We start from the raw sequence: 22,390 nt of genomic DNA on the forward strand, positions 1-22,390 counted from the left end.
TCCTGATACCAAACGCATTCAGGTGTAGGCCATTCTTCTTATACAAATCCAATTTTCCCTCAATTTCACTCCATACATTCAAAAACTCTCATCCATTCCTTCTACACAGCTTACCCATTGAACCGTTTGCCATTATAGCTCTTCTTAATTCATTTGTATCATATCGAGGTAAAATACTGACGATTTTCACTTTCTCACTCTTCACTCTCGCCTCTTCCAATAATCGTTTCATGTCCTCTCTCATATCTCTTTATTTTTTATTCTATAGCATTCATATAATCTCCACCTCAGAATAACCCACCCCGACATTAACAGCATAATATGGATTTAGCGAGAGGCTATTTCTTAGCATACTTAACTGTAATTAATTATTTGTAGATTTAGGTTTATTTTAGAGGGAACAGTTCATTATGCTGTTTCTCTAAAATATATTATTGTATAAATATTTCACTTTTAGTAACTGATAAGATTTAAAGAAAAGAAATGCACAAAGATATTTAATATCGAAATCCATCTAGCTGTGTCATTAATCGATTGATTGTAGGAATTGTAGAATATTATCATAATAGGGTAATGGAATTTTCCTAAATTTTTTGAAGAAGCTATTATCTGTGGGAAAAGTACAAAGTTTTTTTTTTTTTTTTTGGTTGTTTTTTTTATTAGGATCAGAGAAAAGCATGGCTTAATATTTTAAGGTTGAAGGAGATAATATATGATAAATAGTTTTTAATTAGTGCCTCCATTTTTTTTTTAAATGAAACCTGTTATGCTTATATTCTTTCACTCAAGTGCCATATTTCAAATGAAAAAAAAAAAATCTACAAAAACTACGTAGATGTATAAGTACTCGATTTTATTAGAATTTGTGAATTCAAACCCTGTTGGCTGCGTGTTTTATTTTGAACAGAGAAGTGAGAAGGTTTTTTTGCATGGCTGGTAAGTGGAATGTGTTCTGAATCCTTCCACGATGAGTCTCTGACTTCATTGAGATCAGATGATGATAATAATAATAATACTGAACTTATCGCTAGTTAAGTCGTTAGTACCCATTACAACTACGATTTCGTTTACTTTTCTTTTCTGTTTTTGAATTGCTTCCTTTGTATTCTTAATTTTCGCTCCAAGAAAACTCAAAGTTATAACTCGCTTACAGGAGCACTAAATTCACCGACCAAACACAATGTATCCTTTATCCGAAATCCAATTATTTATCTAAAACATTTTAATAACGGAATGAAACATCGCATGCTTTTTTATATGATATACTAATTAAAGTGATTAGTTTTGATTGAAATAACCGTTTTTTCTTCCTTTCTTTTTTTAAATTGTGTGCGAAATGAATTATTTATTTAATTATTAAGTTTTATAATCTGTGGAAGAGGCATGTGCATTCATAGCACAATGCTGGCTGATGAAAGCCGTTCTGAGTTCGAATCTAGTCGCCGACTGGTGGAACTTTTTTTGTAACTCCTCCTTCGACCGGTTCCCGACTTAGTCGTTCTCGGGCACGGATTTCGTTCCGTAAAATCAAGAAGATCGACCATGGAGCACACTATTTCAGACATAATATACTATGTTAGGGTGATGATGGAACTTGTCTGCCTATCTCCATTGAATTCTGGTGGAGATTAAACTTTCTCCTCAGTCTATAAATGCAAGGGCTAAAACGGCCTCACCTACTTTACTCCCTTTAGGGGATAAAATATATTAGCGGATTTTGTTTTATTTTAATTTCTTAATGGCAGCTGAGATAAGTCTGTGTAATCTGTTGCAAGTATTCTGTTGTAATTTACTTATACTTCACATTATCAATCACATTATAATGAAAAAAAAAAGTGTATATAAAAGATTGAAATTTGTTGTAATTTATTGCAGAAAATAAGGAAACCCATTAACAACGCTCATTTAGTTTATTTCAGAATTTAATCATTCAGATTTCAAAAACGCAAGTTTGTCGAGAATCTTTTTCCAAAAGAGCAAGTTGTATCTAGTGAAATCCTTTATATCCGTTCTTCTTACTCTTGCACTTGGTCTTCCTCTGGCCCTTGGTCATCTGGCTCTTGGTCTTCTGCTGAAAAAAAAAACGAAAATAAGTTTAAAATACTGGTCATGGAATAGATTAATAAATTTTACATAGAAATGGTTCAGTTATTATGATGCTCTTGAATACAACTAAGAGGAACAGGTACATGGTTTGTTTATTAGAAGGAACAAACACTAATTCGAAACATAATTGGTTAGCATGATAATTTATTTGATAGTGATGATTATTATTTATTTTACAGAAAAATGTATACAATAAATTCATTTATTTCTTGAAATATTTAAAAATTAATAGTTTCCCTTTACTGAGAACTATACGGATTGCGCGTTTCTAAGCTCAGAATCCATTCCAAAGTAAATTGAAAAGCATATCTTCTTATTATTATTATTAACTAGCGCAGACTTTAAGTGCTGATGCATAAAAGCGAGAAGTTCTGTTATAGTTAAAAACGTTCTTTAATCTTTAAAGGTACCTGTGGGATAACTATAAATAATAAATTGCACGATAACCACAGTAATTAACTTTAATGAAATAAAGGTACAGATATTTGGTACTGAAATTAACAGTACATCATCAGTGTAAACAACAAGCAATTCAAAGAAATGGAGTACAAAGTACATAGCAGTCGGTGGATTACCAATTTGCCTTTCTCAAAAAGATGCCGAGACGATAGTTATTCTTACTTTTGCTAGTTGCTCTAGGCAACCAAATAGTTTCTCTAAACTATTTGGTTGCCTAGAGCTCACGCAATTTATATTCGCACTAGTTTGCGCGAAAATATGTAGCATCTAATATTCAGTTATTTTAGATATTGAAAGAATTTCATTTCTCCTGGATGACGAATTACTGGATATCGTCCTTTTGGTCGGAAAGACCTGGGTTCGATTCCCGTCAGAGACGGGAGGAACCTTTATCTGGTCGCTTTCGACTAAAAGGTGAATTAGCCGGTCTCATACGGAGGTAGGGTTTGTTTCACCCAGAAACTCGGGTTTTTCGTCGCCCAGAACAGGCAAACCGGCCCCGTGAACATACATGGATTACAGTCATGAATACGTCTCAGCCATATGCCGGTCCTGAGCCCGGATAAAATTGGGGGATAAAGCAGTGGTAAACTACCCTGTAAAAATCTCACCAGGAATACTTTGTGGTCAACGCCTACAAGGTCACCTACGGTCGGAAACGACTGAAAGGGAAAATCAGATTATGAAAGACATTCCTGTAAATTGATGCAAAAATATGAATCTTTATACCGTAAGCAAAAATTATCTCTGACAACACTCCTATTAAAATGGATTGTGAATATTTCTGAACGCCAGTTATCTGATGCTGAAACGAGTGCATTAGCTAAAGGCTTTGACTCTGCCATGGTACCTAAATGCATCCGGAATCTTGATTTTTTGCATAATATCGAACGCAATCTGTCGGGACTTTCCTGCGAAGATGCTAATAAACTACGCTTTTAAGTTGCTTCTTCACTTTTTAAAAGCAAAGCATGTTATTTATCGAGCGCTGAAACCGTGCGCTAACCTCATTAAGAAAAAATAGCAATATATTTATTTCGAAAGCCGATAAAGTGAAAACGGGTAGTGGTAATGGATAAGGCTGACTGTGAGGGAAAAGTACACTGCCTTTTGCAAGATATCTTCACCAATCAAGAAATCAATCATAACTCTACAAAAACGCAAATTAAACAATTAAATAAGCTGCTTGATGAAGTTGTCAGTTGGGATCAAAATACCGTCGACAAGTTACGCACTCATTTTGGAAGAACTCCTCGTTTATATAGCCTCCGAAAAATTTATAAAGAACGTTATCCAGTAACACCCATCGTGAATTGTATTGGCTCTCCCACTTATAGAATTGCTAAATTTCTTCGCGTTTATTAACTGCCAATACTGGACCCAGATCTTTCATCAAAAAGTTCACACATTTTCTTGAACAAATCAAGGATGTTTAAATACAAGAGTCGGACTTGTTCGTTATCCGACTCTGTTAATTTACTATATTATGATTACTCTCCCGATATTGGAAAAATTTTTGAATTTGTTATACATTCAGGATATTTCAGCTGGAAAAACAAGATCTATAACACGTTGAAGGTGCTGCCATGGGTAACCCTCTGTCTCCACCTTTGGCAAACTATTTTTTGAACCATCTGGAAGACATCTTGTTCTTATCCATTCATCCCCAACCCTCTTTTTGTTTTCTTATGTTGATGATGTCTTTGCTATTTGGCCGCATTCTGAAGAGGAACATACTACTTTTCTATAACAGATCAATAGCCCACGCATTCAGTTCACCATGGAAAAAGAAAAGGCTGGTAGTATACCATTCTTGGACATCCTTATTACACGCACAGCCTCTGGTAATTTATCAACCAGTGTTTATTGAAAAGCTACCTTTACTGACAGATACATTCATCAAAATTCTGCCCATCACACCTCTCAAAAAATTGGTGTTATCGTCTTTAATTAATAGAGCACATAAAGTGTGCTCCTCTCCCTCAAGTTTACAACAAGAACTTTTCATTATCAAAACGTTAATGGAATTAATGGTTACAACCCTAATTAAATACAGTAGATAATTGACTCATGTTCCAACACCTCAGGATTCTTCAATAGACCGCAGGGTTCCAATCCCTTATATTTCTGGCATCTCTGAACCGATTGGCAGAATTTTGGAGAAGTATCATCTAATTCCCACATGTTTTCTGATCAACAAAAATTCTCACCTGTTGCCATCTACAAACGACAAACTGGCACCCCTCTCATTAGCTGGCGTTTACCAAATACAGTGTAAATGTAATCTAACATGCTTTGGACAAACAGACCGTTCTGTGGAAAAAAAAAAGAATTAATGAACATCAATATTATAGCGAGTACAGAAAACCTCAAAAGTCTTGTCTGGCACAACATAGTATTGACACTAAACAATATCCAGTGGGGTAAAGCTCGTCTTCATAGATGCAAGTTTAAATATGAACGCCTTTTCAAAGAAGGTTGCGAAGCCCTTTTACATCGGCCAATTCTTAATCGAAACAATTGTCTCTCTCTCCCAAACGTTTAGGAGATTCTTATCTTATGTAACCATCAAAAAATAGTTTCTAAGAATAATTTTAATAATATTATTTATTAATTTTAATTTCTAGCACGTGGCAACAGTTCTTAATTGGTAATCAACCGACTGTTATGTACTTTGTATTCCTTTAAATTGCTTGTTGTCACGCTGATGATGTACTGTTAATTTCAGTACAAAATGTCTGTACCTTTATTTCATTAAAGTTAATTACTGTGGTTATCGTGTAATTTATTAGTTAAAAATGTTCTTTAGTTTGTTCAAGTGATTTTGGAAGATTGCTCATGTTCTCCCCAACACTCGTGCCTTAACAGATTTAACTATGAATTCTGTTGATGCTTCGTCGAATTTGAAATCAGTAAACCATTCGTTTCACAAGTTAATGATGGAGATCTATTTCGTAATATTTTTACCTTTTATTAAGACACCAGGAACTTACATATTATTATTAAATATCGCAGACTTTAAGTACTGATGCATAAAAGCGAGAAGTTCTATTATAGTTAAAAATGTTCTTTAGTTCATGTAATTTCGAAAGATTGTTCATGTTTTCCCCTTGTTTCAGGCTCCACAAAAGCATTTGTAAGGCTCCGTTGTTAGATCCATTACTTTGCACCTCTCTTTATTTTTCGTTTTAAGGTCACTTCCAAAGGCTCTTAAAGATTCTAAGGGAATATAATTCTTTACGCCTACAAGGTTAGTTGTGGAACGCAAAGTTATTTACTGTTTCAAATTGTCTGTGCTTTTCTTATATACTTCACAGAAAACCAGCTGATTTTGATATCGACAGTCAGGGTTTACTTTCCTTACTGTAGAAAAAAGCACTTTTATAACCAAGCTTTTGTTTACGTTTGGATTTTCTCAACATAGTAGCGAAATTAGCCGTTTTTTTTTTTTAATAAAAAAAAAGTTAAATATGGCTAAAACACCCTTGCCTACTTCCTACTCCCTTTTTTATTTTAGAAAAAAAAAATAGTGGACGATAGATTTATGACACTACCTGAGTAAAACTCCTTGTATGATATATCTCCCTTTAGATATGATTTCCAAATAATCAAAATTATATTTAGATGAAATTTAAATTGGCGAAACAAATTACACTGATTTACAAGTAAATTATTTGATCTATATCCAATTAAATAACTGCTGCGATAATGTTATTATAACAATTAACAATAAAAAGACGAAACGTATCCTAATCTGCTTTAAGTTATACAAGAGATCCCTTGTATGATAGGTCTGAGAAAAATGAAAAAAAAAAAAAAACATGACATTTATAGCAAAAGCAGATTAAAAATTGATATATATATATATATATATATATATATATATATATATATATATATATATATATATATATATATATAATGCTTACTAGACTATAACCGTATCAGATTTGTTAATGACATTTTCTTCATATAGCTAGGAAAGCAATTTTTCAATATCTACTTAAATAGTTTACACTAGAATCGATTTCGCACTTGAAATAGGGGACAAAAGAACATGAGTATTAAACCAAGGTTTGATACTCATCAGATGTGATTCATTTTATAAGAACTTTAACTGAGTTTTAGAGATAGGATATCAGTGGAAATACGTCAGCCTTATCAACAAATTACACTCACGTTTGGTAATTGTATCTTTGAAGTGTTTTATTGGAAGATGTCTGTAACTTTTGAGTAATATAGTTAATGCTGTGTATATTCATAATTTTAGTGCATATTGTATTATCTTTATCCTGAGAAAGCAGGCCACAGATCTTGGATAACCAGTAAAAACTGACACGAAACTGGGTATACTATGCGATATTTATGCAATATGGAAACGGTCATAATTTGAAGATGACATCGCTTTATGCTCTTTAGACAATTCAAATGAATTTCGCCATTAAAGTGGAATACAAATACTATCAAAATGACATTTGAAAATAAGCAGTCACGATACAATTAAAAGAACCACGAAACCCAGTGCACTATGCACTAGTTTTTGTCTCATCTTTTGTTGATGGAGGCATGAGAATTCATTTTCATACTTTGTCTACCAGTTTACGTGATCAGAAAATTTTGAGACTTGAACCTCTAATCTCATATATGACCTCATTGCAAAAATATTGTGCACACACACACACACACACACACACACACACACACACACACACATACAAATTATCACTAGATGTACTGGTAAATCGAACTGAACATCCATAAAAGGAATTATTCCAATAATTAGTATATCCAAGTATTTAATACTAGTTCTAAATCACTTACTTAGTTCAAGTTTCTTCAAAACATCATTGACTTTTTCTCTGATCTCCGGATCCAAGCTTTCTAAATAAGTTTGAATATGGACTTGTGCATCACCTCCCAAGCGCTTCATTGTTTTTACGATTCGTTGAAGCTGAACATAGCAAAAAATAAATTTCATTTAGGATTAATGCACAAAATAAATCGTCTCTCTATGACACACACACAGAATCTGCTAAATTTACATCTTTGCGTCTATTAAATCTCTCTAGTCTAGGTTAAACTTCAGATTAATAAAGACAAAGTAAAGGATTGTCATCAATTTTATCATGTCTTCCTTTCTTCAACTGTAGGAAAGGGCTGATTACTTAAACTTTGTCAAAAATAAAAACATATTTCCGGAATTATTGAAATGGCTGAATTCAAATTATTCAGAATACTTCTATTTACTTCAAAAATATCAAGTAGCAATATCTGGAAGCAAAAAAAAAAAAAAAAAGGAAAAATGCGATAGTTATGATAATTCAACAACAACAAAAAAAAAATCCATCTGAGCTCAAGCACTAAGCCTAGTAAATAAAAAAAGTATTAGATAATAGTATTATGTACATTAATTACGTTACCTTTATAGTGAGACCTTTTGGAACTTTACGGTCCTTTTCCAGTTTCTTCTTAATCTTTTCAAGATATTTCACTAACAGCCTTTCTAAAACATTTAAACGCCTGTTTGGAGTCTCTTCAGAAGTTATTGAATCCCTAGAATAAAAAAAAAGGAAAAAGAAAACAAGCTGCTAACTTTAGACTGCCACATAAGTCAAATTAGAAAAAAAAAGAATGCATAAGTAGCATGAAAAATTCCAGGGTTTTTATATGCAAGTGATTCCAAATTATCCTTAGTTCCTTATAGTTTTCATTACAGAATTGTTACTGGCATGAGATATCTACGCGTATTATGTTTTTAGCAACTTCAAAATGTATCCTTATTATCCCTAGCCGTTAAATGGTAGTGTAATGAAACTACTTCAAAACGTGAATTGCTGAAAAAAAAAGTGATAACCGGTTTTTCTTCGGATGTAGGGATATGTTTTGAACAGCTGCATGTATTCGGTACCTTCTTCCTCAAACAAAGGATTCATTTAATTCCTTTCATTAGATAACTACATTACGTAACAAAGATGGCAGTCCATTAAGGCACAAAGCACAAAATGACCATGTGCTTTTCTAAGAAGACTGCATTAAGAATAATGCTTATTATAATACGTATCTTTAAACTATAGAAATAACTTTATTTTAATTAATTTCGTGTGTAATGATTACTTTTATTCGAGAACCCAAGGAAAAGAAAATTTAAGCTGGAGTAAGAGAAAGCCGTTCTAGTACTGCATACATACTCGAGTTCGTCAATGCTCCATTGTATTAAATCAGCAGCCTCAGATTCTTTGGATTCCTCAGATTCTTTGGATTCGTCGGATTCTTTAGATTCCTTAGAATCATTTTCTATCTCTGCAGAACATAAAAAGAATGTATTATACACAGTGCAAAGATATTTATTTAGAGAATAAAATTTTATTCTCTAAATTACAAAGTCGATTACAAAATGCGACTCGAACACTTCTTCAACATAAATGATGTCAGAAAAAGAAGTAGAGTTAGAAATAAATGAATCCAAAAATTTTGACACTATAATTAAATATAGTATCTGGAAATGACATTGATTTCCGTGCGATTTTAGTAGTGAGATAAGGTTTTAAAATATATAAAATATTAATAAAGAGAAGTTTCGTTTATTATTGTAAATTGTTACTAAAACCGTTCTTACATCGCTGCAGGCAAGAATCATCCTATATTAAATTAAAATCAGAATTGCATTCTGATAATAAAAGCGAAAGAAGCTCTTCATGGGGCTTAGATTGTTTGTGCAGACACCATCTGTAACTTTTCGACGATTGTTTACATTCTTATAATTGCAAGGATGGATTTTTTTTATATAGAAGTCAAGGCGGTGATCGTAACAATACTGCGCTCTTAAGAAGTAACATTAGCAAAGTTATTAATCTGTTTAAATTTACTTTCTTTTATACTAAATAATATCTGAATAATTAACTTGCTTTTTTTCTTATTTGAAACCATTTCGGCTTACCATTTGCTCATTTAAAATGAAGTACAAATAGAAATAAAATAATATTTTGAAATTAGTGGTTATATGTCATTAAAAATACAGTTACTGAGGCATTGGAAATTTAGTGCGTTGGTTCTGTTTATTTTTGTTTTTAATGTATTGATTAAAGCACATGAATGTATGCTTTTTTCATCCTTCAATATATTGAAGAATCCCAAACCTTCGACCTTAATTTCAGTCCGATGATCGCATGAAAATTTTAAGCTTAGACATATACATTATAATCAGATATAAACAGAAATAGATATTAATAAAAGGAATCACTCCATTAACTTGTATCTATCCGCTTGCTATAGCTAATCACTTACTTTGTTTAATTTTTTCAAGAAGATCTTGGAGTTTTTGTCTGATCTCTGCATCATCCACCTTTTGTAAATATTCTTCTATACGGGCTTCTGCATCAGCTTTAAAAAATTTCAACACCTTTAGGAGTCTTCCAAGCTAAATATAACAGAAATAAATTTAATTGAAAATCAGTCAGCAAAAAATCCTCATCTACATACATATACATACCGCTTAAGAAACTTATAAACCTCAGTAATAACTTATTTTAAAAATTGCTACATAATAATATTTACTATTGTATAATAACATGCGATCCGTTGACATATCGACTTGAAACTCTCTCTCTCAAATACGAAACAGTAGTTTTCAAGTTAATTCTTATATAATTATTCATTTATTCACGTATAAATACTTGAAGAATTATTTTTGTTTCATTTTAAGAAAAATTCCAATCAACATCTAACTAAACTTTTTTCTTTGTTAAAACTCTTTGCACAAACCTTCGTTTGGCGTTGCAGTTTGTATGTCTCACTTTCACGATCATTAACCGCTCCACTAATTCTGGCTTACTTTTTCGATTACAAATCACGAAAAGTTGATTTCATATAATTCAGTTATACGAATTACGAGATTGTATTCCTATGAGACATTAACCTCTATAACAGAAATTTGATCTCCTCTCCACAGACCATGCCTGATGGAAAGCAAATCACCAGATCAATCATAAATAGATAACCTACCAAGCAGAATACCAGATAATCCTCATTATCCTATAAAAACTCTGCATCTTTTCTTAATCATCTGTCTATCGAAACACACCATAGATGTCTCGTCTCCTCTTGGCAACCATATATGTATAAGATTATGACTACTTTGACCATAATCTTATCCATTTTTTTTTTTTTTTTTTGCAGATCGTTCTCCTCTCAGTCAATCTCAACCTTGTGCCTTTTGTTGCTATATAACTTTCGTCACCAATTACTTAAATGCTGATATCGTCGCAGTTCTCAAGCGCAGAGAATATAACTTATAGATTTTCAGTGCCAGTGAGACTCATTCCCGTCTTATTAACCCCAAGAAAGGTCTTACTTCATTCCCACTTACGTTTGATAATGTTTTGACATTCTTTCGAGACCAGATTCCCCCTTGTGGGGGGAAGACGGTTTCATCTAGCTCATTTTGGCACAGACATATTAAATCAATAGATCTCCTCAGCCTCTAAAAAGCTTTCGTTCAAATACTATTTTTCTCCTACGTAAGTTATGCGGCTGACTTGCCTTAGAATACTGTGCTCATATCTGGAGTGGTGCACTGAATGCCGCCCTTAGAGTCAGGAACTGCAGAGAGATGAAATTTCATATATATTCTCTGCCAAAAGACTGATTTTTAATGTTTATCATAAAAATAAAATCCTAAATTTCAACTTGTAATTAATTTACAGTATTTCAATTTAATACTCCTCCCCCCTCATGGCTCAGTATGCACTAATGCGGTGGATATCCTTTATTATTATTATCTCATCTCGCCTTCCTTTTTCCCTCTTTTACCTTACGGTGTCGAGGGTTTTATTAATCAACGGACCTCAAACAAAATTTTTATTATTATTATTATTATTATTAATTTTTTTTTCATGAGTCTATGAGGTACAGTTCTTGGATCTCGAAAGGGAAACACTGTTTACTCTTTAATATAATACTCAGTGCATTCTTCTTTTTTTAGTAAACATTATGTTGTGACCTTGATACAACAATGACATTTACGCACTCGCAAATAAAAGTCATTCTAAACGGCTGTGCTTCTATGAAATCTGGATTGTCTATATTAAACTTCAAACTCGTTCAGAATGAATAAAGAGCTGCCAATGAACTTTAATCCATTAAAATTATTATTTGGATTTAACTGAAGGAAAAAAAAAAAGAACTGAAATTTTAAAATGCCACTAACATTACACTTATTAAGAATGCTTTTGTTATTTCCAAATTATTAAATAGCTCATCTCACTACAACCGCTAAGTCTTGTAGATTATAAAAAAAATATACAAAAGTACAAGATGCCATTATTCTCTAAATTAAATATATCACCTGTTTCGCTTGCCCTTTTGGAACTTCACGGCCTTCTCTCAGTATTCTCTCGATTATTTCTAGTCTCATCAGTAGACGACTTTCTAACCCTTCTACAATCTTTTTGCGAATCTTGTCAAGTGTGTCTGAGGTCCTGGAATAAAATATAAATATGCTGCTGACTTTCAACTAATATAACCGAAAAAAAAAATCAGAAATAGACAAATTTTACTTGATTTTTTTATATGCAAGTTAATTTTTTTTATATGCAAGTGCAAAAGTATTCTCTTGAATTACAATTATAATATACATTTCGAAATTATTGAAGGCAGTGGTATATCAAAGCGTATTTATTTACTAATTCTGTCATTCTTTTTTTATTTTTTGCAAATTCAAAGATTTTCCTAAAGAAAACTATCCATTTCCACTATCTACTATCAATCTCAAAATGTCAGAAACAACTCATTTTACCAAAACTAAAGTAATCATACGAAAAGAAACGGGGCTAGTTTCGTAATTTCAATGCTATGATCTTCCCCCCCCCCCCCCAGACATTTGCTGATATTTGATTGTTTCATTCATAGTCTATTTCAAGAAGGATGAGAAACAATATTATGGAAATATAGATTTACATAAAGCAGAAAATCTACCCGGAAAATTATGATCTGAAAAAGCACCGAGGTTGGAATTTTGCAAACGCAAACTTGGCAAGAAGGTAGAGTTATAAGCAGTGGTGAGCTATGGAAATTTTAACAAAGGGCTCACATTGTCGAGCAAAAAAAAAAAAAAGCCGTATATCACACAAAAACTTTATTAATACAGCTTGTGTACAAATTCCAATCAAAAAAGTATGAGAGGACAATCAACTTCTAAAGGCTATCATTTTTAAACAAATATTTCATGATCTAAACATGAAATATTTGCACACAATCAACTGTGTTAATTGATCTTACATAAGAAAAACCTTTTTTTAACTCTCAAAATATAATAAGAATGAAATATTTTATAAAAACATTTGACTGGCTACTGGTTTTACCATACGATTGGCTACCGGAAGGGAGAAGGGTAAAGATAGCGCATGCGCTTATTTTATTTTCAAACTTGGGCGCATTCGTTATAGAGCAGTTGAAACAATAATTCCAAATTTTATAAAATATTTTATAAAACACATAGCATAATAATATTTTATAGTTAGTTTTGCATACATTATGGACAACTGTATGCAATATTGTCTTCACTGACTTAGATGTATTCGAAAATTACTTAACAATTTAGTTTCATTTTATTGTTTCATGTGAGCACGATTCGAGTGTTTTTTATTTGAGAAGTAAAGTGTATCTCATTATTGAGAGTTCGGAAATTACTTACTCACCTTTGTATTTCAAAAGCTCTTTTCAGTAACTCTGCATTTTCAGAATATTCTTCGGATGACCAGTCTGCAAAAATTGCAAATGAAGTGAACAATATGTTGCATTGGAAAACAAGTAAAAACTAAATCCATTTCATCACAGATTTTCATAACTCTGTGATCGAATATGGGGAGAATACTAAAACAGCAGTCAGAGTAAATGAGGAAGATATGATCAACAAACGAACAAAAATCAGTGCAGAAATGATGATTGTCTTAAAGTCACTTTCATTCACTTACCGATTCCGATCTTTTTCATAATTTCTATAAATTTATCTGTCACGTCCTTCGACGTTCCTTTCAGCAGTTCTTTAAATTTTTCTTTTAATTCGAGGTGATACTTTTTCAGCTTTATTATCAAGGGTTTTATCTAGAACAAAGAAAATAAAAAGTTGTAAATCGGTAATAATGTTTTAAAGAGTAATAATGTAATAATGTTTCTCTCTCGAGTTATTTTCGAAATTTGTTACGCTGTTACTTACCACATGAAATTAATATATTCGAAATAATCCATTATACATTTAGATCCGAGCCTAGTCATATATATGAAAAAAGACAAAAGTGACTAGGAAATTGAAACATTACTCCTACTTGTCTATATGTGTGCGTCTTTAGATGGGTTTTAGGTTCGGGAGAAGCCTGTAAGTTTAACCCTCGTGTTCCTTATGTATTTTTTTTTTTTTTTTTTTTTTTTGCATGTGTGTGTGTGTGTGGTTTTAGTTTTTGTTACGAAACTTTTTGAAGATAGCAGCATATTACTGCTGTTTTCTTGTTTGCATTGGACTGCGTGCGTCCAATAACATATTTTTTGAGCAATTACAATATTAAATAGTGGAACAAAATTCATGAATAGCAGAGTTAACGAACGAGTAACGCTAACAATTATAGCGGTTGTGTCTACCGGACGGTTTGTTCCGTAGGTCTTATCCAATGGCTTTCGGTTAAAGACATGAATATTCCACCTCCGTATGGTCGCACTGTTCATGCTGTACTGATCTACCAACTGGCTAAGTATAAGGACGATCATATTCAGAAAGCAACTACAAAATAGGAAACAGTAACAAACTCAAGAGTATACACCTTTTCTTTCCGATGTTATCGATTCCTACTTACGGAGAATGTTAGCTGGGAAAAGAATTCATTGAAAAAATTAAATAATGCAAGATAGGAATATGAACCTAGAGTTTGAAAAATAAACAGGTTGGAAGAAAAAGCATTGTACAGTACTTTATAAGGAAGAGATTTTTACAAAAATAAGATGTTAAAGGAATACCACATGAACAAGGATGATGTCAGTTATGCAAATTATAAGACGAATGTCTATAGAAAGTTTTGTCTGAGAATAGAAAGAAACTTCCCCGGTATAAGGTAAATTAAAGGTGTCCAGTGTTTTATATCGGGAATCAGTGCTTGGTCTATTCTTCTTCACATTAAGGATTTTAATGAAATAGAGCTGCTTGCTCAGGATGCAAAGGCTGCCAGGGTAAACAGGAATGCAATCAACTGTTATGAAACAATTGCAATTGATTTCAATATGATGTAACTGTGCCTATGTGAAAATGGCTATCAGTGCAGTGGTAGTAAAAGTCAATTTATGCACTTTTATGTAATGAGATATGAAATTGCGTATTAGGTTGGTGGGATTATGTTAAAAGAAAGTTTTTTTTAACGATCTTGAAGTTTTAGTAGACAGCAAGATGAGGTTTTGGGACAATATAACAATGCTTGAAAGTATAATGAAGATAAAGAAACATTTTCATGTAAGGATATGATAGTCATTTTGCTCTTTTCGTGCGACCTAATCTGATCTATCTGGGTGCTATTCTGATCTGGTTTTCGGATTGAAGCAGATACTATGGAAAGATTGTGCAAAGGAGAGGTTTAAAGAAACGATCGTTTCCAAGTTGTGTAATGCTAATTATATATTGACGGATTGAGAATTTGTGATGTGTAGACGCTATCAGAAAAGCGAAAGTGGTGTAATATGTCCGAGACCTACGCTCTTCTGAAAGGTTCATTTGCTATAGCGTACATGGAATTTTGAATTTTATGGAAGGATGGCAGAGAACGAGAGGGCATACATGAAAGTTGAAAATTTAGCTACGAAAAGGGCGGAATGTTGATTTGAATGAAAACTCTTTGGAGGCTGAGTGTGTAAGCAGTGTGAATGAATCCAAGAATAGTTTTGACAGTTGTTGTGGGTGAACTGTTGCTCTTCTCATCTCATCGTGCTGGCTTTATTTAATTATAAAATATAATAGAAAACCAATAAACAGTACCTTTTCCAGAATAGCTTCACTGATTTCCAAGCCGTGATCAAGTTTTTTCTTGATTTCTTCAAGAAGTCTATTTAACAGGTTCTTGAAGAAGCTTCCATCCCCATCTTCTGAACTGAAAGCATATCAGAATACTGTTAATTTCGGAACAAAAAGCAGTAACAGCTATATTCATTTCTCTTAATACTCGGTGAATAATATTAAATGTTTTGAATAAAGACAGTTTAGTATTATAAAATGAGCAAGTTACTAAAGATTCACCAAGTGTAAAACTTGTATTTTTTATGACATAGAAACATAACTATTACGCATATTTAAACCTCGCAAGATATTTCTTGATGCTATTATTATCGTAATTTGAGAATAAATTAAATATAGTAGAATTATCTTATATTAGAAATTCCAGCTACTCATTTAGTTTACACAACTGCTGGAAACTAACATAAGTTATGAATAATTCCAAATCAGCCTTCATAAAAATGAAATGGAATATTCCTAATCCTCACCTGGTAGTCGAGCCTTCTGGTGTCGTAAGGTGAGCATAAATTAAATATTGTATGCAAATATGTCGTAAGCTCAGCTTAAATTAAAAAGCTGAATTTCTCATTCTGCTTACATAGCAATCCGAAACAAGTCTAATATATTTATGAACAATTGCAAAGCAGAGACTTCCAAGCAGGCTGTTTGGCGTAAGTTCTCTCTTTCCTGCTCCCAACTCTCTTTTACCCTAATGGCATCACGGTAACATCACCCTAGGGAAAGATAGATTTGTTTGCATCATTTTTTCCCTCTAACTCTTTCGTGGATGACCGCGGTTAATCACCTCCCTTACTTCCACAAACTGCGCATTGCATGCCTTCTCTCTGAACCTTTGCGAGAAGGACACCAGAAGAGCCTTCATTCTTGATAGTAATAAGGCTCCTGGTTCAGACGGTATTCCTCCGATGGTGCTCGTCTTGTGCTCGAGAATTCACAACCATCCTGTATCGTCTGTATAAGCTATCATATTCTTCTGCATCTACTCATGCATAAAAGCAAGCATTCATCCATCTCGTATCCAAAAAAAGGGAAAATAAAGTAATCCACGGTAATCCGTGAATGATCACGGATTACCCTGATCATCCGCGAAAGAGTTAGAGGAAAAAATCTAATGCAAAGAAATCCATCTAACTATCGTCCCATTGCTCGTACCTCAGTACATTCAGAAGTGATGGAAAATATTATCAACAAGCCCAGGGATTCTCAACCTATGGTACGCGTACCACTGGTGGTATGCGAGCCACTGCCAGGTGGTACATCAACAGAGTATAAAATAAAAGGGTAAATTAACATATTTTTTTACTCGCAACATGAATTGATAATTAAAAATGTATGCACAAATATTTAACAGTTCTACTTAAAATATTTCTTGCAACTAAATGAAAACAATTAGATTTTACATTATCATCAAAAATGTTTGTATAATATATACAAAAATAATACGGAAGTTTAATTTGAATTTTAATAAGTATTAATCAAATCACAATGACAGAAAGTAACTCGAATATATTTGTTGGATGCTTTCTTAACTGAGAATGAAATTCTTCTTCACGGTGAACTAGCAGTGAATATAAAGAAGCATCTTGGGAATCTAATCACAGATTTCAAGGAATTCTTCCCTGAAAACATGGCTTCAGAATTTTGGATTTGAGAGCCATTTTCCATTGATGACACCTTACCGGAAACGTTAACTCCTTCCGAGAAAGATGAAGTGATCGAGCTCTCCTGCGACGGAAGTCTCAGGCAAACGATCAAGAGGATGGATTTAACAAACTTCTTGTTAGCAAGAAGAAATGAATATCCAATGATCTTAGAAAAAGCTGTAAAATTTCTGTTGGCGTTTGCAACTACTTACCTTTGTGAATGTGGGTGTTCTTCTCTCATTTATATCAAAAACAAGTACTGGAATAAGTTGAATGTTGAACCCGATTATGACTCAAATTAAGTCAGTTTAAACCAGACATTAAGGAGCTGTGTTTAGCTAAACAAGCACAACCTTCTCACTGAAACAAGAATGTGAGTTCTGTAATTAAAAATATGTTACATTTATAGCTTGTACTGGCTGTAAGTTTATTTGAGAACTGGAGTACCATTATCAGGAATATGTATTTGTCAAAATTTGTTTTATTAACTCATTAATATTTTAATTTTTAAAAATTGCAGATTTTACAGAACAATCCATTGAATAGATTCAAAAGTACCTGTTTCTCCAATAAATATCTGAATAAAATAATAAATAACTAAATAAATCACTAGTATTGTAGAGAAATGCTTATTTTGCCCCTGGGACCAACAAATCACACTTTTCCAGAATAAATTTGCTTACTGGTGCATCTAATATCCTAAATTAAATATAGTGGTACGTCACTGGAAAAGGTTGAGAACCCATTACTAGCCTATTCACTATCTGAAGACTTTTAGTTAATTAGTTATCACTAATTTCGTTCCTTAGCGAACCTTCTTGCTAATCTCATAATCTTTGAAAATAGGTCGTGACAATATTTGGAAGAACCCATATTATCAATCTGATATCAAGGGCATTCGATCCTGTCTGGTATCGTGGCGCCTTTAACAAGCTACCATTCTATATCCTCCTTCCTGCTCTGTGATTAGATTGAAAGCTTCGTCACTCGTTCAGTACTTGTCACGGTGAACATCGTCCTCTCCTCAGATTTATGAATGAATGCTGCATTACCCCATGGTTCTGTTCTCTCTCGAATGTTCTTCCGCCTTTACATGAATGTCCCATTGAAATTTCTACTCAAAACTTTACTTCTCTTCCCTTAACTTGTAACACTATAAGTCTCAGATCCGACCAACTTTGGGATACTGGTTTCAGTATTCCAAAGTTGGAACACTGGTTTCAGATTTGTTCACCCAAGGCCTTCCTTAGAGTTCTTGATGATGTTCAGACTTCCCTTAAGAGGTAAACCTTTTTTCAGAGACTCCTTTCAATCACTTTCCCATAGACGCTGTCTATCTGCACTAGTACTATTAAAGAACGTTTTATAAGTTCTTTAATAGTACTGGTCTTCTATGTTGGGAACTGCCATTCAAAATGACATGAGAGAGACAATGGCCAGTTCCTTAGAAACGCCACAAAGCAGGAAATATTGTATTGTCCAGAATGTTGAGATACCTCTCGGAGTTTAATGTTCGTTGGCACCACAGAGGTCGGATGCCAAACCAGGAAAAACAAGACCATGCCATCACACCACCTGCTCCGAATTCCATACTTGGTGTTAATTATTTTGATAAGAGACATTCACCGGAAATCCCCATACCTACACCCTTCCATCTGCTCAGTAGAGGATGTAGTCTGATTTTTCGCTGCATAATGCAGCTGTCCAAGCTTACAAGTCGTCTGTACACGATCTTTGCACCCCGGAAGAAGACGCTGCAAGTTGGTTCGGGTAAAGCGGGGCTTTCATATCTTGGTCCTAAGATGTTAGAAGCCTCGTTTCTGAATATTTTTGTGTAGATTCATGTTCTAGTCGATGCCCAAAACTCCGCATGTCGGCCGATGAATGGCAGTTTTTACACATTTCCTTCTAGCACTTTATGGTTACGTTCGGTGAGTGTGGTTGGTCATTCCCTGAGGATAGTACTTGCAGTTGATTCCCTGCGCTTCAATTTCAGTATGGAATCACTGAATGTTTACCTTGGATTCCCCAACAGATATGCCTGATACATGACTTCCTATCATAACAACTCTTTTTAACCCTGCCACTTTCTTCCTCGCAGCCATTTCACATGCACATAGTTGCAATGACTAGGGAGCATCATATTCCTCCAATTTATACCGGCTACAAACATGTGACTCATTACGATGCACCTTGCCCTTGGGGTTGTCCCTATACTTCTTTCTAAGCAGTGTACATGGGAAATATTATTCTGAATGCAGATAATATATTACAGTCATTTTTGTAATTCTTGAATTAATTTTTCATGTTATGTGAAAACTTTCTTCAGAATCCGTACTAAAGTTAGATGAAATAAAATATTTGTTTATTTCTATACATATTTAATTCTTCAAATGAAAATATTTTCAGTTTAGCTTGATTATACAAGACGTGTTAAAAAAGACTGAACGTTTCCTATAAAGACCTTATTGTTCACTTTACAACATTTTAATCACTGTTTGCTTCAAAGTAGTCCCCCTCTACATCGTTCCCAACGTTTCTTCCATTGTTGGAATGCTTCCTGGAACGCACTTTCCATGATGGCGGCAGTTCTCTTATCGCATTTTCCTGAATCTCTTCTATGGTTTGGAAACGACGTCCTTTTAAAGTGGTTATAAGTTTGGGAAACAGGAAAGAATCTGCTGGGGCGAAGTCCGGTGAATACAGTGAATGGGCAACAACGCATGTCTGATGACCTTGATCTCTGACTGAATCATACGTGCTTTTTTTTGGTCGAGAAGACTGCTTTCGGTTCATACATTCCTCCCCGTATGCTCGGTTAAAAAATTGAAATGTCTCTGTAAATTTCTTACCAAATTTTCAGCAAAATTTCTCACATACACACACACGCGCTCGTTCTTCAAGCTCTTTCATTATCACTTTGTAACTAATCCGACGTAAAGCTAGTCGTCGAGTTACATCCGCTCACTTCATTGGATGTAACTCGACGACTAATGCTCATAGCAAAACGGGGCAAATGTCAGTTTGTCGTCAAAACCTGCTGCTAGGTGCGCTCAGTAGCCGCAGCGCGCGCTCTCTGTGCCGGTTGATGCGCTATTTAAAAAAATTCGGTCTTTTTTTGAACACGCCTCGTACTTCTTATTTTGATCAGCACTAAAACACAGCCACTTTTAACAGAAGCTGCATGGATAAATGTTACAGTAGTTTCAAAGATAAGCCTCGACAGAGAAAATATGAGAGAAACACAAGTAAAGAACAGGAATTTTAAACTTACAATTCAATTTGCAGATCTTCAAATTTATGCACACCATCTTCTGCATTAGGCAGTCCCTCTAAAAACAAATAAAAATAAACCGTCTTTAGTGCATTTAGAAATAAAGATTACATATCTTTCCACTATAGCAGCAGTTTTATTAATTACGGTTATGTTCCTAAAAGCGAGATAATGGGAATCAGTTAGGAATTAACGTTTAGGATTTATTAAGTGATTAGAAACCCATATCAACTGTGTCTATTATTCTACATTAGCTTTAATCCATAAGAGATGGCCCCTTAATATAATCTGGAATTTTTCTTACTGATAGTTAGTGATTGATTGATAGTAACTAATATTGTGAGACATTTAGATTTAATTCACTATGTGGAGCATTTTAAGGAAAATTCGTAACTTTATACTTGTTTTCAGTACTTTCATAAAAAGTATTGATACTCTTGTTGTTCTGGGTTAGGAACAAACATATTAAGACTGTGAGGCAGATTAATTCTCTGTGATAATTGCTCATATTTGATAGGCTTGTTTTAAGAGAAATCTTTCCACCTACATACAGGCCGGGTAACTCGCCTTTAGTTGAAAAGCTCCGGTCAATGTCTTTTTCCTTCTACACAGGATTTGAATCCATATTAAAATGGTGTAGTAACTATCGATTTCGTTACAATATGTCCTTATTTTGTTTCTGGTACCTGATTCCTAATAGTTTAACAAAGAATGCTTTAACATCTATGTAAAATGCATACGTTTCAGTTTCGACTACTTAACGGATTTTATGGTGCCAGGACTTTCATCTTCTAATAACAGAGTTTATATATAGATAACGGTATGAATAAATTCATGATTTCACAAACCTGTACAGTTACATTATATTATATGATATTATTAAAATGCTGTTAAAATTTTAACAACTCTTAAGTTTTAACTTTCAGGAGAAATTTGATGGTAGTTTTAATTTTCTTAGTAAACTGCGTAGCTAAGTGGAAGTGGCGCTTGCATCCTCTTCGATAAGCCACACGAAAATAGACATAGTTCGAGTCTAGTCGCCGACTGGAGAAACGTTTTGAGCCTTTCTTCGACCAGTTTCTCAGTTAGTAGATCTCTGGCACGGGCTAGCTTTTTTTTTTTCTCCCGTAACTCGCGTTTTTCATTCCGTAAACTCAAGAAAATCGACCGTAGAACCCACGTTATTTCCGACAGTAACATATCCTGTTAGGATTAGGTACCGGCAAACAAGTATCAGTACTTGTTTGCCGGTGTTCTACGTCGGTGGCTGCCTATGATTAGTGATAGACATGGACCAGCGATTTCCTTCCATTTAATGGAATGGAGTATGCACTGGTATTCTGCCTTTTGATTGATAAACATATTTTCTTTTTATATTTCCTTTCATCAAAAATATCACAAGAGACATTAGAAAGTGCGATGATGCTACTTACGGTGCAGGTGAGAAGCTACGGAGAGTCCAATCAGACAAAGCGCTATAAAGAACTTCATGGCTGAAAGAAAACATTTTAGAGTAATTAGGACAAATTAAATACTAATCTCTATTTGTATTTTAATTTTACAAACGTTTTATCTGAAATTAATACATTTCTGCAGGGATTATTTGTTAATCATTTATTACAAGTTTGAAAAATTTGAAAAATTAACTCGCAGTTGATTTTGTGCTTAATTAAGTTAGAGTGTTTTGTAGGTTCTAGCTTTAATAATACATCCCGTGGAACGTCCAAGGTGTCCAAGTTGTATGTGATATTTTCATTAGGTTTGGAATTTAAATTTTTTTTAGTTTATTTTAATAACGTGAAATGACAAATTAGTTAATTTAGGACGGTGGATTACCCAATTCCTAATTTATAGATGCCTATA

The 22,390-nt window shown here is 33.6% G+C and overlaps 1 protein-coding gene across 2 annotated transcripts; it reads right to left on the reverse strand.

The window, feature by feature from the left end:
- Positions 1-1,891: 1,891 nt before the first annotated feature.
- LOC150096178 (uncharacterized) lies at positions 1,892-22,020 on the reverse strand. Of its 2 annotated transcripts, none has more exons than XM_090409340.1 (11): positions 21,961-22,020; positions 20,528-20,585; positions 15,575-15,686; positions 13,536-13,665; positions 13,260-13,323; positions 11,909-12,041; positions 9,850-9,982; positions 8,754-8,865; positions 7,986-8,118; positions 7,387-7,516; positions 1,892-2,068 (listed from the first exon to the last, which is right to left on the reverse strand). In XM_090409340.1, the coding sequence occupies exons 1-11, from the start codon at positions 22,016-22,018 to the stop codon at positions 2,016-2,018; spliced, it is 1,116 nt and encodes a 371-aa protein (XP_090265466.1). In that variant the 5' UTR covers positions 22,019-22,020; the 3' UTR covers positions 1,892-2,015. The 2 variants fall into 2 exon arrangements, with proteins under 2 accessions (XP_090265466.1, XP_090265465.1); XM_090409339.1 differs by having other exon boundaries at positions 1,892-2,071.
- Positions 22,021-22,390: the final 370 nt, after the last annotated feature.

This window comes from Typopeltis vanoorti, chromosome 19 (genome assembly GCF_054136105.1).
Source record: "Typopeltis vanoorti isolate ZY-2024b chromosome 19, IOZ_Tvanoo_1.0, whole genome shotgun sequence".
In the NCBI taxonomy this organism is placed as follows: domain Eukaryota; kingdom Metazoa; phylum Arthropoda; class Arachnida; order Uropygi; family Thelyphonidae; genus Typopeltis; species Typopeltis vanoorti.